This window comes from Genypterus blacodes, unplaced genomic scaffold (assembly GCF_046128005.1).
Source record: "Genypterus blacodes isolate CSIRO-AG114 ecotype Tasmania unplaced genomic scaffold, CSIRO-AGI_Gbla_v1 ptg000438l_1, whole genome shotgun sequence".
NCBI classification, from domain to species: Eukaryota; Metazoa; Chordata; class Actinopteri; order Ophidiiformes; family Ophidiidae; genus Genypterus; species Genypterus blacodes.
In genome coordinates this window covers 2242324-2254996 of record NW_027467208.1, presented here as the reverse complement: position 1 = coordinate 2254996, position 12673 = coordinate 2242324, and the positions used below count along the sequence as shown (strand labels likewise).

General features: G+C 44.8%; 2 protein-coding genes across 3 annotated transcripts; one reads left to right on the top strand and one right to left on the bottom strand.

Annotated features, from left to right (window-relative positions):
* Positions 1-265: 265 nt before the first annotated feature.
* rplp1 (ribosomal protein lateral stalk subunit P1) lies at positions 266-2440 on the top strand. Its single transcript, XM_076139262.1, has 4 exons — positions 266-484; positions 1320-1394; positions 2102-2216; positions 2310-2440. Exons 1-4 carry the CDS (start codon positions 413-415, stop codon positions 2390-2392), a joined length of 345 nt encoding a protein of 114 aa, XP_075995377.1. The 5' UTR covers positions 266-412; the 3' UTR covers positions 2393-2440.
* Positions 2441-2790: 350 nt separating this feature from the next.
* On the bottom strand, positions 2791-8386 carry clptm1l (CLPTM1 like). Of its 2 annotated transcripts, none has more exons than XM_076139259.1 (18): positions 8159-8386; positions 7583-7778; positions 7392-7486; positions 7049-7238; positions 6769-6956; positions 6563-6641; positions 6274-6391; positions 6078-6172; positions 5891-5975; positions 5349-5452; positions 5141-5206; positions 4978-5028; positions 4749-4831; positions 4602-4636; positions 4458-4513; positions 4312-4356; positions 4095-4210; positions 2791-3985 (listed from the first exon to the last, which is right to left on the bottom strand). In XM_076139259.1, exons 2-18 carry the CDS (start codon positions 7745-7747, stop codon positions 3901-3903), a joined length of 1656 nt encoding a protein of 551 aa, XP_075995374.1. In that variant the 5' UTR covers positions 7748-7778; positions 8159-8386; the 3' UTR covers positions 2791-3900. The 2 variants fall into 2 exon arrangements, with proteins under 2 accessions (XP_075995374.1, XP_075995376.1); XM_076139261.1 differs by having other exon boundaries at positions 7583-7774.
* Between the last annotated feature and the right edge of the window lie 4287 nt (positions 8387-12673).

Below are 12673 nucleotides of genomic sequence, written 5' to 3'. Positions count from 1 at the left end.
TCTACTGTAAATCTGACCTGTAGATCTGATGTATTAACTATAATTGCTCCACAATTGTGTTTACAGCCTAGATTTAATGCATAATGTCAAATAAAGAAAAATATTTAACGTAATTTCGGATGCAGTTTACATTATACGCTTTATACAACAATATCTGGCTGTATACACTTAACATGATGGAGTACGCCAGTCGTCATTTGCGTGCATGCGTGCGTGCTGACGTAACCCCTCACGCAGGGCTACGTACACTATATAAACTAAGTCCCCGCCCTTTGCCCTTCCTTTTCCGTTGTAGGAATTAAACGTGCCTAAGGTGCTTGGTTCTTCATCCGAAGCTAAGGCCCACAATCCGGCGACTAGCACTGTCAAACTTAGGCATCCGACGCTACAAACACCACATCTAACATCTAAAATGGCCTCCGTATCCGAGCTCGCCTGTATTTACTCCGCTCTCATCCTCCACGACGATGAAGTCACCGTCACCGTAAGTCTCCCGCTTTTTGTCCCCGCTGCCGCCACCGCTGTCACACTGCCGGTCGCGTTAAGGCTTTGCGCCGGTAACGACACACCGGAAATAATTAAACTATTATAATGTGAGAATATGCGTATGTTTGACACAGACCGAGTAAATATTGAGACTTTTCTGTGTACGAGTGTCAACAGAGAGCCGCGAGCCGGTTAAGATGGCGGCGTGCTGTTTAGGCCACGTTTTAGCATCAGGACAGCTCGTGCCTGTGCTGTAGTTGCTTTCGGTTACTCCTTCCTGTCAGTTTAACTCGCTTAAATCGTCTCCTTCGTGTCTTATTACGGCCTAAACACACGGGTAGACCCCCATGACTGTACCGCTCACCCTGAGTGACACTACTCGACTACCGCTAAGCTAACTTAGTGTAATGTGGTGATGGTGTTCCCCTTTACGAAGCTAGTGTCACAGTAACATGGTGATTCCAGCGTTTAGGTGCTCACTGTCAATATAGTTAGAGCAGTGAAGTCATGATAAGCCAAGTCTGGTGTATTCCCTAAACACACGTGCTGTCCTTAAATTACCTTAAAGACATGCGTTATTCTGTTCTGCTCAGGAAACATGGTTGATCAGCATTGTTTGTATACGATTCAAATGTAATGCTTGTATACTGATTGTAATGTATGGCTTGTCCAATTGCCTGAATTTCGTTCTTTCACTTCAGCATAATGTATTTTTTTTTTTTTTTAAATGTATAGCTGTTTATCGACTGAGACTCTTGGGAAACATACAGTTGTACTATGGTTGTCATGTAGATCTTGTAAAAGTTGATTTTGACCTGACTGTTTGTTTGTAGGAGGACAAGCTGAACGCTCTGATCAAGGCTGCTGGAGTCACTGTGGAGCCCTTCTGGCCAAGTCTCTTTGCCAAGGTGAGGAACAACCACAATGAATCTGTAAACTGCTCCTGACGTGATGGTGAACAGATCTATGTCTGTGAAATGTCACTGGAGAGGTGAGGACTAACAGGAGCAACAGTGTCAGTTCCATGCCTGGAAGAATTGACAAAACTTAAATCTAGAGTTTAATCTCTAGCATTTGTCAACCTGAAGTAAACATCTGGTTCCAAATTTTGAAGTATAAGACTTGATCGCCCATAACAGAAGTTGGTAGCTTTAGTCTATGGCTGCCTGATACAGGACAGTGGTATGTTAATCAATTGTGGTGCTGAGTGTGATGTAGTGGCACTGATGATGTAGTGGCACTGATCAGGGTAGATAAGTGTCTGATTTGTGAAGCAGCAATCAGCAAATAGTTAATCAATTGGCTCTCAAGGCAACAATGTGTGTTAAAGTTGAGATTAGAGTCTAAGATGGGTACACATTCCTTGTATGGGTGTGTGTCACTATAGTAACAGTCTCTGGTCATCTTATGCAAACTTGAGTGTTGAAGTAAAGAAAGCAGAGACATTTCACTGTCGAACAAACTTAGCTAAATATGAAGTCATACAAGCGTTGTTAGTATTATCTAGATGTGGTCCCAGTACCAAAACAAGAAGCTCAGAACGGGTCAGAATCTGTACTGAAGCCTGTTTGAGTGAAGTGACTGACTTGTAAACGTTCCGTGCTTGACCCCTCAGGCTCTGTCCAGCATCGACATCGGCAGCCTGATCTGCAACGTGGGAGCCGGAGGTGGAGCCCCAGCTGCAGGTGCACCTGCTGCTGGAGGTGCAGCCCCCGCTGGAGACGCCCCAGGTAACCACAGACTGATATGTTTGTTATAGATGTGTGCCAGAGGGGTTAACTGGTGTAAAGATGCTGATGTGAGCTCTGCCTTTGCCCCTACAGCCAAGGAGGAGGAGAAGAAAGAAGAGAAGAAGGACGAGTCCGAGGAGTCTGATGACGACATGGGCTTCGGTCTCTTTGACTAAGAAAGCTGTTTTTTAACAAAACGCAATAAAAGAACAAAAAATAACAGATTTCCCTTGGGTTGTTTTAATGAATTGAGTTTGAGTATTGTTACTGGAGTGAAAAACTTAAATGACCACAGATTTGTCTTAGGAGGTAACTGTCAAAGGTGCTGAGCACTGTAGGAACAAACGGGTGGTGTGATGTAACGCGTGTTTATGCTGCTCGAAGCTGGCAATGGTCGGCCTAGGAAATGTTCACAGCAGTGTAAAGACAAACCGTCATAAGAATATAACTGGGGCAAATGAGAGGAAGGTGGTGGCACAGGAGGTTCCTGTGAATGCAGTTTGAAGATGTGGTTTTGCTTCAAGTCGAAGAAAATGTTTAATGTCAATGTCTTTGCAATTGTGGAAAACAAAAATTCAATCTGAATCAATTCAGTTTAATCAAACAAACATCACAACAGTAAAACCATTTAAGGCAAATCACCGATGAGACCAGGATCTTTCGGGACAAACCAAACCAGAAGTATTCAATCAAAAGGAACAAAAGAGGCTGCTCTACCTAAACAGCACGGAATTCACTCAACAGAAATCTGATCTTGATGCCAGTAAATCCAGATGTAGTAATACTTTCCTCAAAGTCTTACTGGAATGTCAGTTAATCTACAATCAGGTGGACCTTGGATGTTGCCCAGCAGGTCCACAGATCATCCTCACATTTGGCACACATAAATCCTTGGCCCTGACATGTAACAATACTCTAGCAGTAGTGGAATGGATGGAAATGACACCGTGGCTATGAATAGGAGGAATAAACCTGCTTGGTTCACGTATGGACAGATCAGGGAAGTGTAGATCACTGTCACTGCTTAATTTAAGACCTGTCATTTATGCCTCATTTAATAGTTTGCTCTAGTACAAATATGAATTCTGAGAATATAGTCAGTCCAAGTCTTCTGATATGCTGCAGGCACACAAAGTCAGTTAAGTACATTCCTGAACAAACTTCAATAATTCTGAGGAAATTTGAGCTTAAAAGGGCAAAACTGCCCACTTGATAAACATTTAGCTTCAAGCTTAGCACGACCAAATCATGATTTTCAGACCTCAAGTCCGACACACAACAGGAGGCCCTCCACAAACACAGAATGATACAGAATGCTGAAGGGAACAGTTACTTTAGCAACAGCGTCCACTCTTAAATGCCCGACCTGAGCCGCATCAGATCAGCTTTACATCCAGGTTAATACAAACACTGATTTATCTCTGCTTCAGTCTGAACTAATCTGATCTGATCCTCCCATCCCGTCACACAAGTGTCCAGATGTTCATATTTCAGCACAACAGGACAGAAGTGGGGAAAAGTGGAACATGGGTGCCATTATGCATCTGGTCCATTCACAACAAAACGACCAGAAACAAACAAAAAGAAAAGAACCGTGTGGTCCTGGAGCTTGATGTTCACAAGTCCGAGTTAAACCGGTCCAGCAGATGTTCCAGTAGATACCAGGCGAGACCACCGTTGCTCTCTAGTCCTTGTGAGTCTTTCCTTTGGGGGGCTCGTCGTAGGAAACTCCATATTCGTTTACTCTGGTCTTGTCCACTGGATAGAGCCTGAGGGGGGCGGGAGTGACGAGAGAGTTAGTTTCGAAACAACTGTGATCGCTTTGTTCGCAAGTTAAAGGAAGAGCATGACTGTGTGTGTGTGTGTGTGTGTGTGTACCATCTCTGATAGAGGTAAATGAGGAAGACCACATCATCCCTGAAACAGGCCAGTCTGTGCGACGTCGGCATGGTGATGATGAAGGCGAACACGTCGTCGATGAAGGTATTGAAGGCCTGGTGAAGATCGATCAATCAATATCAGTGATCTAGCATTAGAATGTTTCCATGTTTTTACCTTGTTGGCCTTCACATATGAACACAAAGTGGAGTCTCACCTTGTACATGAAGGCTTTCCAGGGCAGGTGGGCCACAGACTTTAGCTGGAGGAGGAAGAACAACATATAATTTAGAAGTCTATAAAAAATAGTTTAAAGAATGATGCTTTGCTCAGAGAAACAGACGGTTATGCTGCTGCACTCACCTTAAAGTTGACAAACAGTTGAGGGAGCATGAAGAGGAAACCGAAGGCGTAAACACCTGGAATGATCACAAACAAGATGATGAAGGTGATCAGGGAATCAGGATTGAGATGAAGATGATGAGAGAAGAAGAACAGCTGACTTACCGTTCACCAAGCTGTTGATCAACCAAGAGTACCAACTAGGAGAGAAGGAGGAGGAGGGTCAAGACACAACAGAGCTTAGTGTCCAGAAAGTACACACTCCTTCAATACATACATATATACACACACACACACACACACACACCCTACCTCTTGTATCGAAGGAATACTAGCGCATATACTGCCCCTCCAATACACAAAGGATAAAGGAGGTATGACAGGTACTTCATCGCCTAGAAGAGAACACAAAGCAAAGTTTAATTAATGCACATCCAAAGAACACATAATGTAGAAATCCATATTCTTATTGTCATAATATTTAAATAATAATAGAGTTTTGTAAGCAGTCTGTGTGTGTGTGTGTGTGTGTGTGTCTTACCAAAGTATCATACTCTTCTGTTCTTCTCTCCGATTCATCCATTTTCCCAAACTGTCCCAAAGGAAAAGACGTTGTTTTATTCACTCATTATCACTGCAAGAAACTTACTGTTAATATATCAGTGCATTGTTAGCTGAGAGATGAATTCATCAGTTACACGTACCAGGAATGTCGGCTTCCCTCCTTTCCAGAAAACCTGGATCTTCAAGGCCTTCTTCACCTTCCACACCTGCCACAGATATTCAACATTACTCAGAGAAAACAACATAATAATGATGTGTGTGTGTGTGTGTTAATGTATCTAGATTATTTTGTGAAAGAGGACGTTTTGCATGAGCAGCGTGTGTGTGTGCGTGTGTGTGTGTGCTCACCTCGATGATGGAGCCGATGCCGGCAGGAATGAGGACGAGCAGGCTGGTCTGCTCGTCGAACAAATAGAGGAAAATCACAATGGTGCTGAAACATCTCCACAGCACTGGAACACACACACACACACACACACACACACACACACACACACACACACACACACACACACACACACACACACACACACACACACACACACACACACACACACACACACACACACACACACACACACACACACACACACACACACACACACACACACACACACACACACACACACACACACACACACACACACGTCAATGCCAGTTATTAACACGGCTGAAGAATCGCTGGATCCAATTTACACTTGGCTTTGCCTCATCTGCCAGACCATAAACTTATTGATGTTGTTTCCCCACAAATGACATCGTCATATTCTGACTGAGAACAAGCAAATGAAGTTGTTCGGCTTAGTTTGAACTTTTAAACCATTCAGAATTCTCGTGGAGTTCTGCCGTTTGGTGAGATGTTGTTGTCTTAGAGCAGCTTCATGCCTAACCTGCTTTGCTGGACATTCCCACCATGCTCTTCTTCTGCTTCCAGAAGCTGATGTCGTTCTTGAAAGCCAGGAAGTCAAAGAGCAGCTGGGCAAAGACAGAGACGGGACATTAGACATGGACGAGGCAAGATGATGAGTCGATGGGTCAGTGTTTTGACTTGCGCCGTTTTCCCTCGCTCAGACTCACATGGAAAGCGGCGACGAAGAAGGTGAGCGCCAGGAAGTACAGGTTAGTGTCCACGAAGATCCCTTTGATCTCATCAGCGTCTTTCTCTGTGAAGCCTTCAAGAGACAAGATAACACACACGATCTAAGACTCAATAGTGTGTGTGTGTGTGTGTGTGTGTGTGTGTGTGTGTGTGTGTGTGTGTCCAGCATCCTACCAAACTGCTGCAGAGAGTACACAGCGTCTTGCATGTGTATCCAGAATCGCAGCCTCCCCAGAGAGATGGAGTCATAGGTGATGGTCAGAGGAAGTTCTGTTGAGGTGCTGTTGATCACCTACACACACATGCACACACACACACACACACACACGCACACACACACGCACAGTTAGTTGAGTTAGTATTTAGAGGTTTGTTTCTGAGGCATTTTGTTGAATCCTCCGCTCACTGAAAGCTTTGGGGAAACAGTCAGTTATGTAACGTTTCTCTAAAATCGTTGTCTCACCACGAGGTCCTTGACCCGGTTGCTGAGCTCGTCCACAAACAGCAGAGGGAGATACACCATCTTCTTACCGTTTTGAAATCTGAAATCAAAACACAAAAAGAGATGTGACTGGACAGTGTGTGTGTGTGTGTGTGTGTGTGTGTGTGTGTGTGTGTGTGTGTGTGTGTGTGTGTGTGTGTGTGTGTGTGTGTGTGTCGTGGTCTTACACTCGGAGGTATCTGTGTACGTCTCCAGGCAGATACTCTCTGTCGAACACAAAGTGGTCGCCCACAACGTTGAAAGTCAGACGGGAGCGCCAGTGAGCAAACGGATGATCGGCCGCCTCCCCCGGGCCTCCGGCTGCTGCTGGGTTGCCTTGGCGATGTTTCTTCTGCCGGGGCTGCTCTTTCTGCTCCTGTGCCGTTGGACAGACGCATATTCTCAAATAAAAGGCGAATTTAGATGTTTAATCCTCACCTAGTCTTAGAGCTTGGAGCTGCTGGGTACCTGAGGTTGATCCTCCCCGGATATCAGAGAGATCTCAAGCGGTTTGGGGATCATGTAGGTGGTGAGCTGGGCCACCAGGTGGACCTGCCTCGGGTCCTGCCAAGGAGTCAGGCCGGCTTGGTGGATGAAGATCAGCGCATACAGAGTCCCGTTGTTACGAGTCTTCTTAGGGAGGGAGACATTGACTATCCTGTGGGAGAGAGAGAGAGAGAGAGAGAGAGAGAGAGAGAGAGAGAGAGAGAGAGAGAGAGAGAGAGAGAGAGAGAGAGAGATTGGATGGATGGAGTCCTGACTTTCTCATCTCGTCACCACACAGTTTGCATGAGCCTTAAATCCGACCTACTTCTCAAATTTGCTGTCGACATCAAAGTTTTCTTCCTTGTGGATCAGTGTGTGTCCTCCTTCTGCGTTGGGCCGCAGTGCAGTGTAGATACTCAACTAGGTGACAGGAGACAAAATAGGACTCACATTCTGAAACCAAACACTAATACAAACCAATCACCATGGAGACAGAGACCATCAGACCCCACTGACCTGTAGTTTAGGTTTCCCTGCGAGGAAAGGTGTGATGCAGTTGTCGCCTGCAGGGATGTCGCAGGGTTTGGTGTAGACGATGCCGTACATCACCCAGCAGGTGTGGAGGACGTACACCACAAACACGCCCACGATCAGGGTGGTGAAGGACGTTTTCAGGAACATGCCGCCGCTGTCTGTCTCACCCCGGGCCTAGCTGAGGTCCAGAGCCATATGTTTAGTAACCAGTAGACACAGATAACAGATCAAAACTGATTTCCTGAAACCTTTCCTCTCACACACACACACACACACACACACACGCACACGCACACGCACACACACGCACACACACACACACACAGCAGGGCCTCGTTTCTATTCAAAATTGACTGCAGATTTGAGATGCATTGTTATTGGAGCACCAACAGCAACGTTTTGAAGGTTTAAAACGATCAGAACGGATTAATAACTGACACTTTACATAAATGCATCCTCTTAAACTCCTTATATGGTTGCAGCTAACATTGGTCCGGTCGATCTTTTATCACAGCTAGAGTTAGAACGTAGTAATAGCAGCGTTAAATGTAAACACACCGGTGATGAATGCAGGCTGTCAGCGGGATCATTGGCTGGATATCCGCGCGTTTATCGAGAAGATAATCGCGACCACATTGTTTCTCTGTTAGTCGTTCAGTTCGTGTGTGAGGTCCGAGGTCTCCGTGCAGGTATCCTCTCCATCCAGTGGTTAAAATGAACGCACAGAAACGATGAGCGCTAAGCGTGAGGTGGATCTATCTGTTTCCGCCATTCGCTTCCTGCTTCATTCTTTGAACGAGATTTGATGGTGAGCTAACGCGAGACTTCAGCCCTCCGCCACACTTGTTGATATGAAGTAGTAGAGAACGGTTGTTAAATGAAGAACAACAAAAACAATCCCGGTAATTATATATTTTTTTTTTGCAATTTGTTTTTATTGAAGCAGACATTGTACATGTCATTGTGCATACAGGTGTAGGATATTTTGGAGATCATTTTTTTTTATATAGAAAGAGGGGAAAGACGAGAGATAGAGAGATAGAGAGAAGAGAGGAAAGTTGTGTTATCCCTACTATTGTTGTTGAACTTTATACATAGACCCTGAGGTAGAGTACAAGTGGACTGGAGTTGCAATGATGTCATAGGGTACATACAGAACTTACAGGATGATGTCAAACAGCAATGTAGGCTAGTACAAATCACATCATAGGTTGTGATATATATATATATATATATATATATATGTAGATAGATAGAGAGAGAGAGAGAGAGAGAGAGAGACAAATGTAGAACCAGAGAGAGGACATCCCACCCCGAAACCCCACCCAACCCCACAGTCACACAACCCCGCATTCACACAACCCCTGAAATGCAAAATAAAATGATAAAATAAAATAAAAAGGAACTGATCTGTATTCTGGTAATCAGTCAGTGGTCTGGCATAGCCTGTAGATCTGTGAAATAGGAGAGGAAAGGTTGCCATCTCTGATAGAATTTATCAGTGTGGATCCTCATAGTGCATTTGATTTTCTCGAGACTAAGAAAGTACATTGTATCCTTAAGCCATTGCAAAATAGAGGGAGGGGTGAGGGATTTCCAATGTAGGAGCAGGCGTCGCCTGGCAAGCAAAGAGGTGAACATGATGATTTCCTTTTGTGGGGTGTTAAAATGGTGTAGGTCATACGGAGTACCGAAGATGGCAATATAAGGGGAGGGTTGAATTTGTAGCCCAATATGGTGGATAGTGTGTTGAAGTAACCCGCCTAGTAGTTGAGGAGCCTGGGGCAAAGAAAAAACATGTGGCTTAAGTTACAGTGAGGCATCAAACATCTATTACATTTGTCATCTACGTCTGTGTACATTTTGGCCAAACTGGATTTAGAGAAGTGGACCCTGTGCACGACCTTGAACTGGATGAGAGCGAGACGGGCACAGGATGAGGCAGTATGCGGATTGCGTATGATATCGTCCCACCATTCTATGTCCAGATGGAGTTTGAGTTCAGTCTCCCAGGCAGCCCGTGTTTTCGAGTTAGATAGGTCCCCAAGGTCCAGAATACGGCTGTAAATCTCAGATGTGGTCCCACTTGGCGGAGTCCTGAACGCTAGCAGGTCATTAATTATAGTTATAGTAAGGTAATGTTTTAACTACGGTTTTTATTGTTATTTGATGTGAAATTTCAATTTTTAATTTTCTCAGTTTATTTTATTTCATTTGTGTAGACATTCAATCTGCCATTAGTTTGTGTCTATAATTGAGACAAAAACTATTTTCCTAAATCGGTTTTCTGGCATTACTGTGTGATTAGTTCAAGCACACTGTATCCAACATTATCTTGACTATAACAGAATTAAAAAGTCATTTTATTGCCATGATTCCTGATACGTGCTCAGATCTCGGGTCTAAATGTTTTTTCAGTGCAGGTTTTATGCGGCAAATGTAATTCAATGAAAACCAATATAGTAAAACCTGACATTGACTCCTGAGGGTCTAAACTTCCTGAGGTGACAGACAAGTTTCCCTGCCTCAGCGCCCTTGAGCCAGCAGGCCACCTCAGTCCCAATGAAGTATTTCCAGCTCTTGACACTTTCTTATCGCTGATGTATCACACACTCTCACTCCTTGACCCGCTGCACTTGGCTTGCAGGGTGAAGTGGTCGATGTGTCAACATGGCCTCATAAGTTCTCAGAGAATTTCTTGCAGCCCATTCACTCTGTCATCAGGATACTGTGTGTTGACTTCAGTTGTGGATTGAGCGTCAGCCTCCTGGAACCGCTCATGGGCGAAGTTCCGAGCTGAACTCCGCTCCATCAGTCTGCTGGCGGATAATATCAGACATCCTGGCGTAACGTTGACCCAGCATGTCCCCCTCTACCTTCTCTCTTTGACCACTCTACTTCCTGTCTCTTCGGCTACTTGTTTGTGGATGACATCAGACAACCTCCTAATATGAGACAATCAATCTAATTTACCCTTTATATTTCTGAATAATTTTTTATTTGACCATCTGTACTGTTGTGAGCCTTTGGGAAGAACAGTATGACAGTGAGAGATTTGCAGAGACTATTCCAGGTTCTATTTTTGTACATTTGACCAGGTGAAGGACTGGACTTCCCCTGATGGATTCAATGTCAGCAGTGATTACAAGGCCTCAGCTGGGTCAGTGATGGCCTCGATCTCATCGCATACCAAATGGTTCCCTTCCCTCAGGAAACCCAGGCAGCATGGATGAGCTAAAACTGCTGAATTCCTGGTCCCCCATGAGCGAGAGCACAGTGTGAGATCCTCAGGCAGGGTCCTTCAAGCTGTCTCCTAGTCCCAGTTGGAGACTAAAGGTCTGCTGTAGTCTCCCATCCTCTGGTGGGAGCAGTTACACATTTGTACCACCGAGTGGCGCAACTGTTCCATCTGTAAAACCAATTGATCCAACTCTGTCATCATTATCCAGTCTGAACCACAATGGTCTCTCTCTCTCTCTCTGTCTGTGTCTGTCCCTCTTTGCTTCTCTGTTATGGTTGGTAATCATCACACTGTGTGTCTCCATCGGCATCCATCCCTCTATTTTCAATTTCGAAAGCCTAGGAATGTGAAGCGTCAGAAAAAGTCAGCCGTCTTCATCAGGGACAGACAGAAGGCGACTGGGCTCTCTGTCTACAAATGAGTGTGTGTCCCGGTCCACACATCTAACGTAACTGCCAGTCCTGAGGTTTTAACCAGCTACCTCCAGGCATGAAACATGTTTAGAATGTGTACAACATCACATTGTAGTTACTGCTCGGTCAATGTGTTCATGAACATGCATAAACATGAGCAACAATGTTAATAAGGGGGAAACATGTCAGGGCCTGTCTGGATCTTCTTTAAGCCCATAATTGCTGAGATGTGACATATATGGGCTGAGACTGATAATCCCTGTCATTAGCCCATCTAATATACAGTATCTATGTCTCATGTTACAGAGAATCTAAGGAGCTCAGACTGGTTGTATACTGTGAACGAAAATGGATCAAGCCCCTCTCTGACCTATTTGTGGACAGTGTGTTTACTAGGAAGTTCTAATCTCACTGCTGGGAACAGGTGTTGGCTCTGGAGCTTAAACTACTAAGACTTTGGAGATCTTTAAAAAATTCCCAACAATACAGACAAAGTTTTCCTCTCTCCCGGTGACCTTGGTCATATGTTTGCCCTGTGCCTCAAACTGCAGCAGTTCTAACTAAAGTGAACCCGTGCCCCTTGGCAGCAGGTTCCACTGACCCATCTGTTCCACTTAGTGGTCAGCAGATGGACCCCTTCACTTTCTGTCTGGCTGACAGACACGTTTCTCTTTCAAAATGATTAAAAGAATAAAACACTTCATGAAACGTGGCAGCCCTTCATCTCATATTTGAAATCTCTACAGACTCCAGATTGAAGGGGAGAAGTTGATGGAGTTGACGTTGATGGAAAGAGAAGATGTTCCTTCTCTGTATTTGTTCCTCAGATGTCCAGACAAATCTTGGGGAAACTGGAGGGAATGCGCTTGGCTGTATGTGAGGGAGTGAACACAGCCTTCCAGCAAGATACAGTGAGTCCTGCCAAGTGTAAAGGTGCCTTAAAGAATCTCCATGACAAGAAGCTGGGAGAGATAAGGCCTGAAAATCACTGAAGTGCTCCTCTGGGCACGACGGCTTGCATCAGTCACACTGTTCTTGTGCCAATAGAAGAGGCTGTCGATGGAGGGAGCTCCCTGCTGTGACTGTGAGTGTGTGTTTGTGTGTGTGTGTGTGTGTGTGTGAGTGAGTGAGAGAGAGCGGGGCATTGCTGAAAAAGAGTGAGTGTGTTCAGTCAACCTTCTGCAGGTCAATAACACTAAAAAAGCCACCAATCTTCCTCTTCCTCAACGTAGTGAAAGCCGCTGCATTTGTCCCAAGCTGTAATCTACAGAAGACGTAAAGGGAAAACAACCTGCCTCATTTAAATGCTAATTTATCTTCCGATGACGACTCATTACAATGGCACAGGTTGGTTGAACGTTGTGTGAGAGCTCATAGATCACACACACAAAGACATATTTTCAGGCACATTTCACCGAA

Excerpts from the sequence above, each read along its gene's own strand:
- clptm1l (XM_076139259.1), bottom strand. The coding sequence starts at position 7,747 with ATGTTCCTGAAAACGTCCTTCACCACCCTGATCGTGGGCGTGTTTGTG. Across the intron at positions 6,642-6,768 it reads GTACACAGATACCTCCGAGT|ATTTCAAAACGGTAAGAAGA; the intron begins GTAAGACCACGA and ends TTTTGATTTCAG. Across the intron at positions 3,986-4,094 it reads ATTTACCTCTATCAGAGATG|GCTCTATCCAGTGGACAAGA; the intron begins GTACACACACAC and ends CGCCCCCCTCAG.
- rplp1 (XM_076139262.1), top strand. The coding sequence starts at position 413 with ATGGCCTCCGTATCCGAGCTCGCCTGTATTTACTCCGCTCTCATCCTC. Across the intron at positions 485-1,319 it reads ACGATGAAGTCACCGTCACC|GAGGACAAGCTGAACGCTCT; the intron begins GTAAGTCTCCCG and ends GTTTGTTTGTAG. Across the intron at positions 1,395-2,101 it reads GGCCAAGTCTCTTTGCCAAG|GCTCTGTCCAGCATCGACAT; the intron begins GTGAGGAACAAC and ends TTGACCCCTCAG.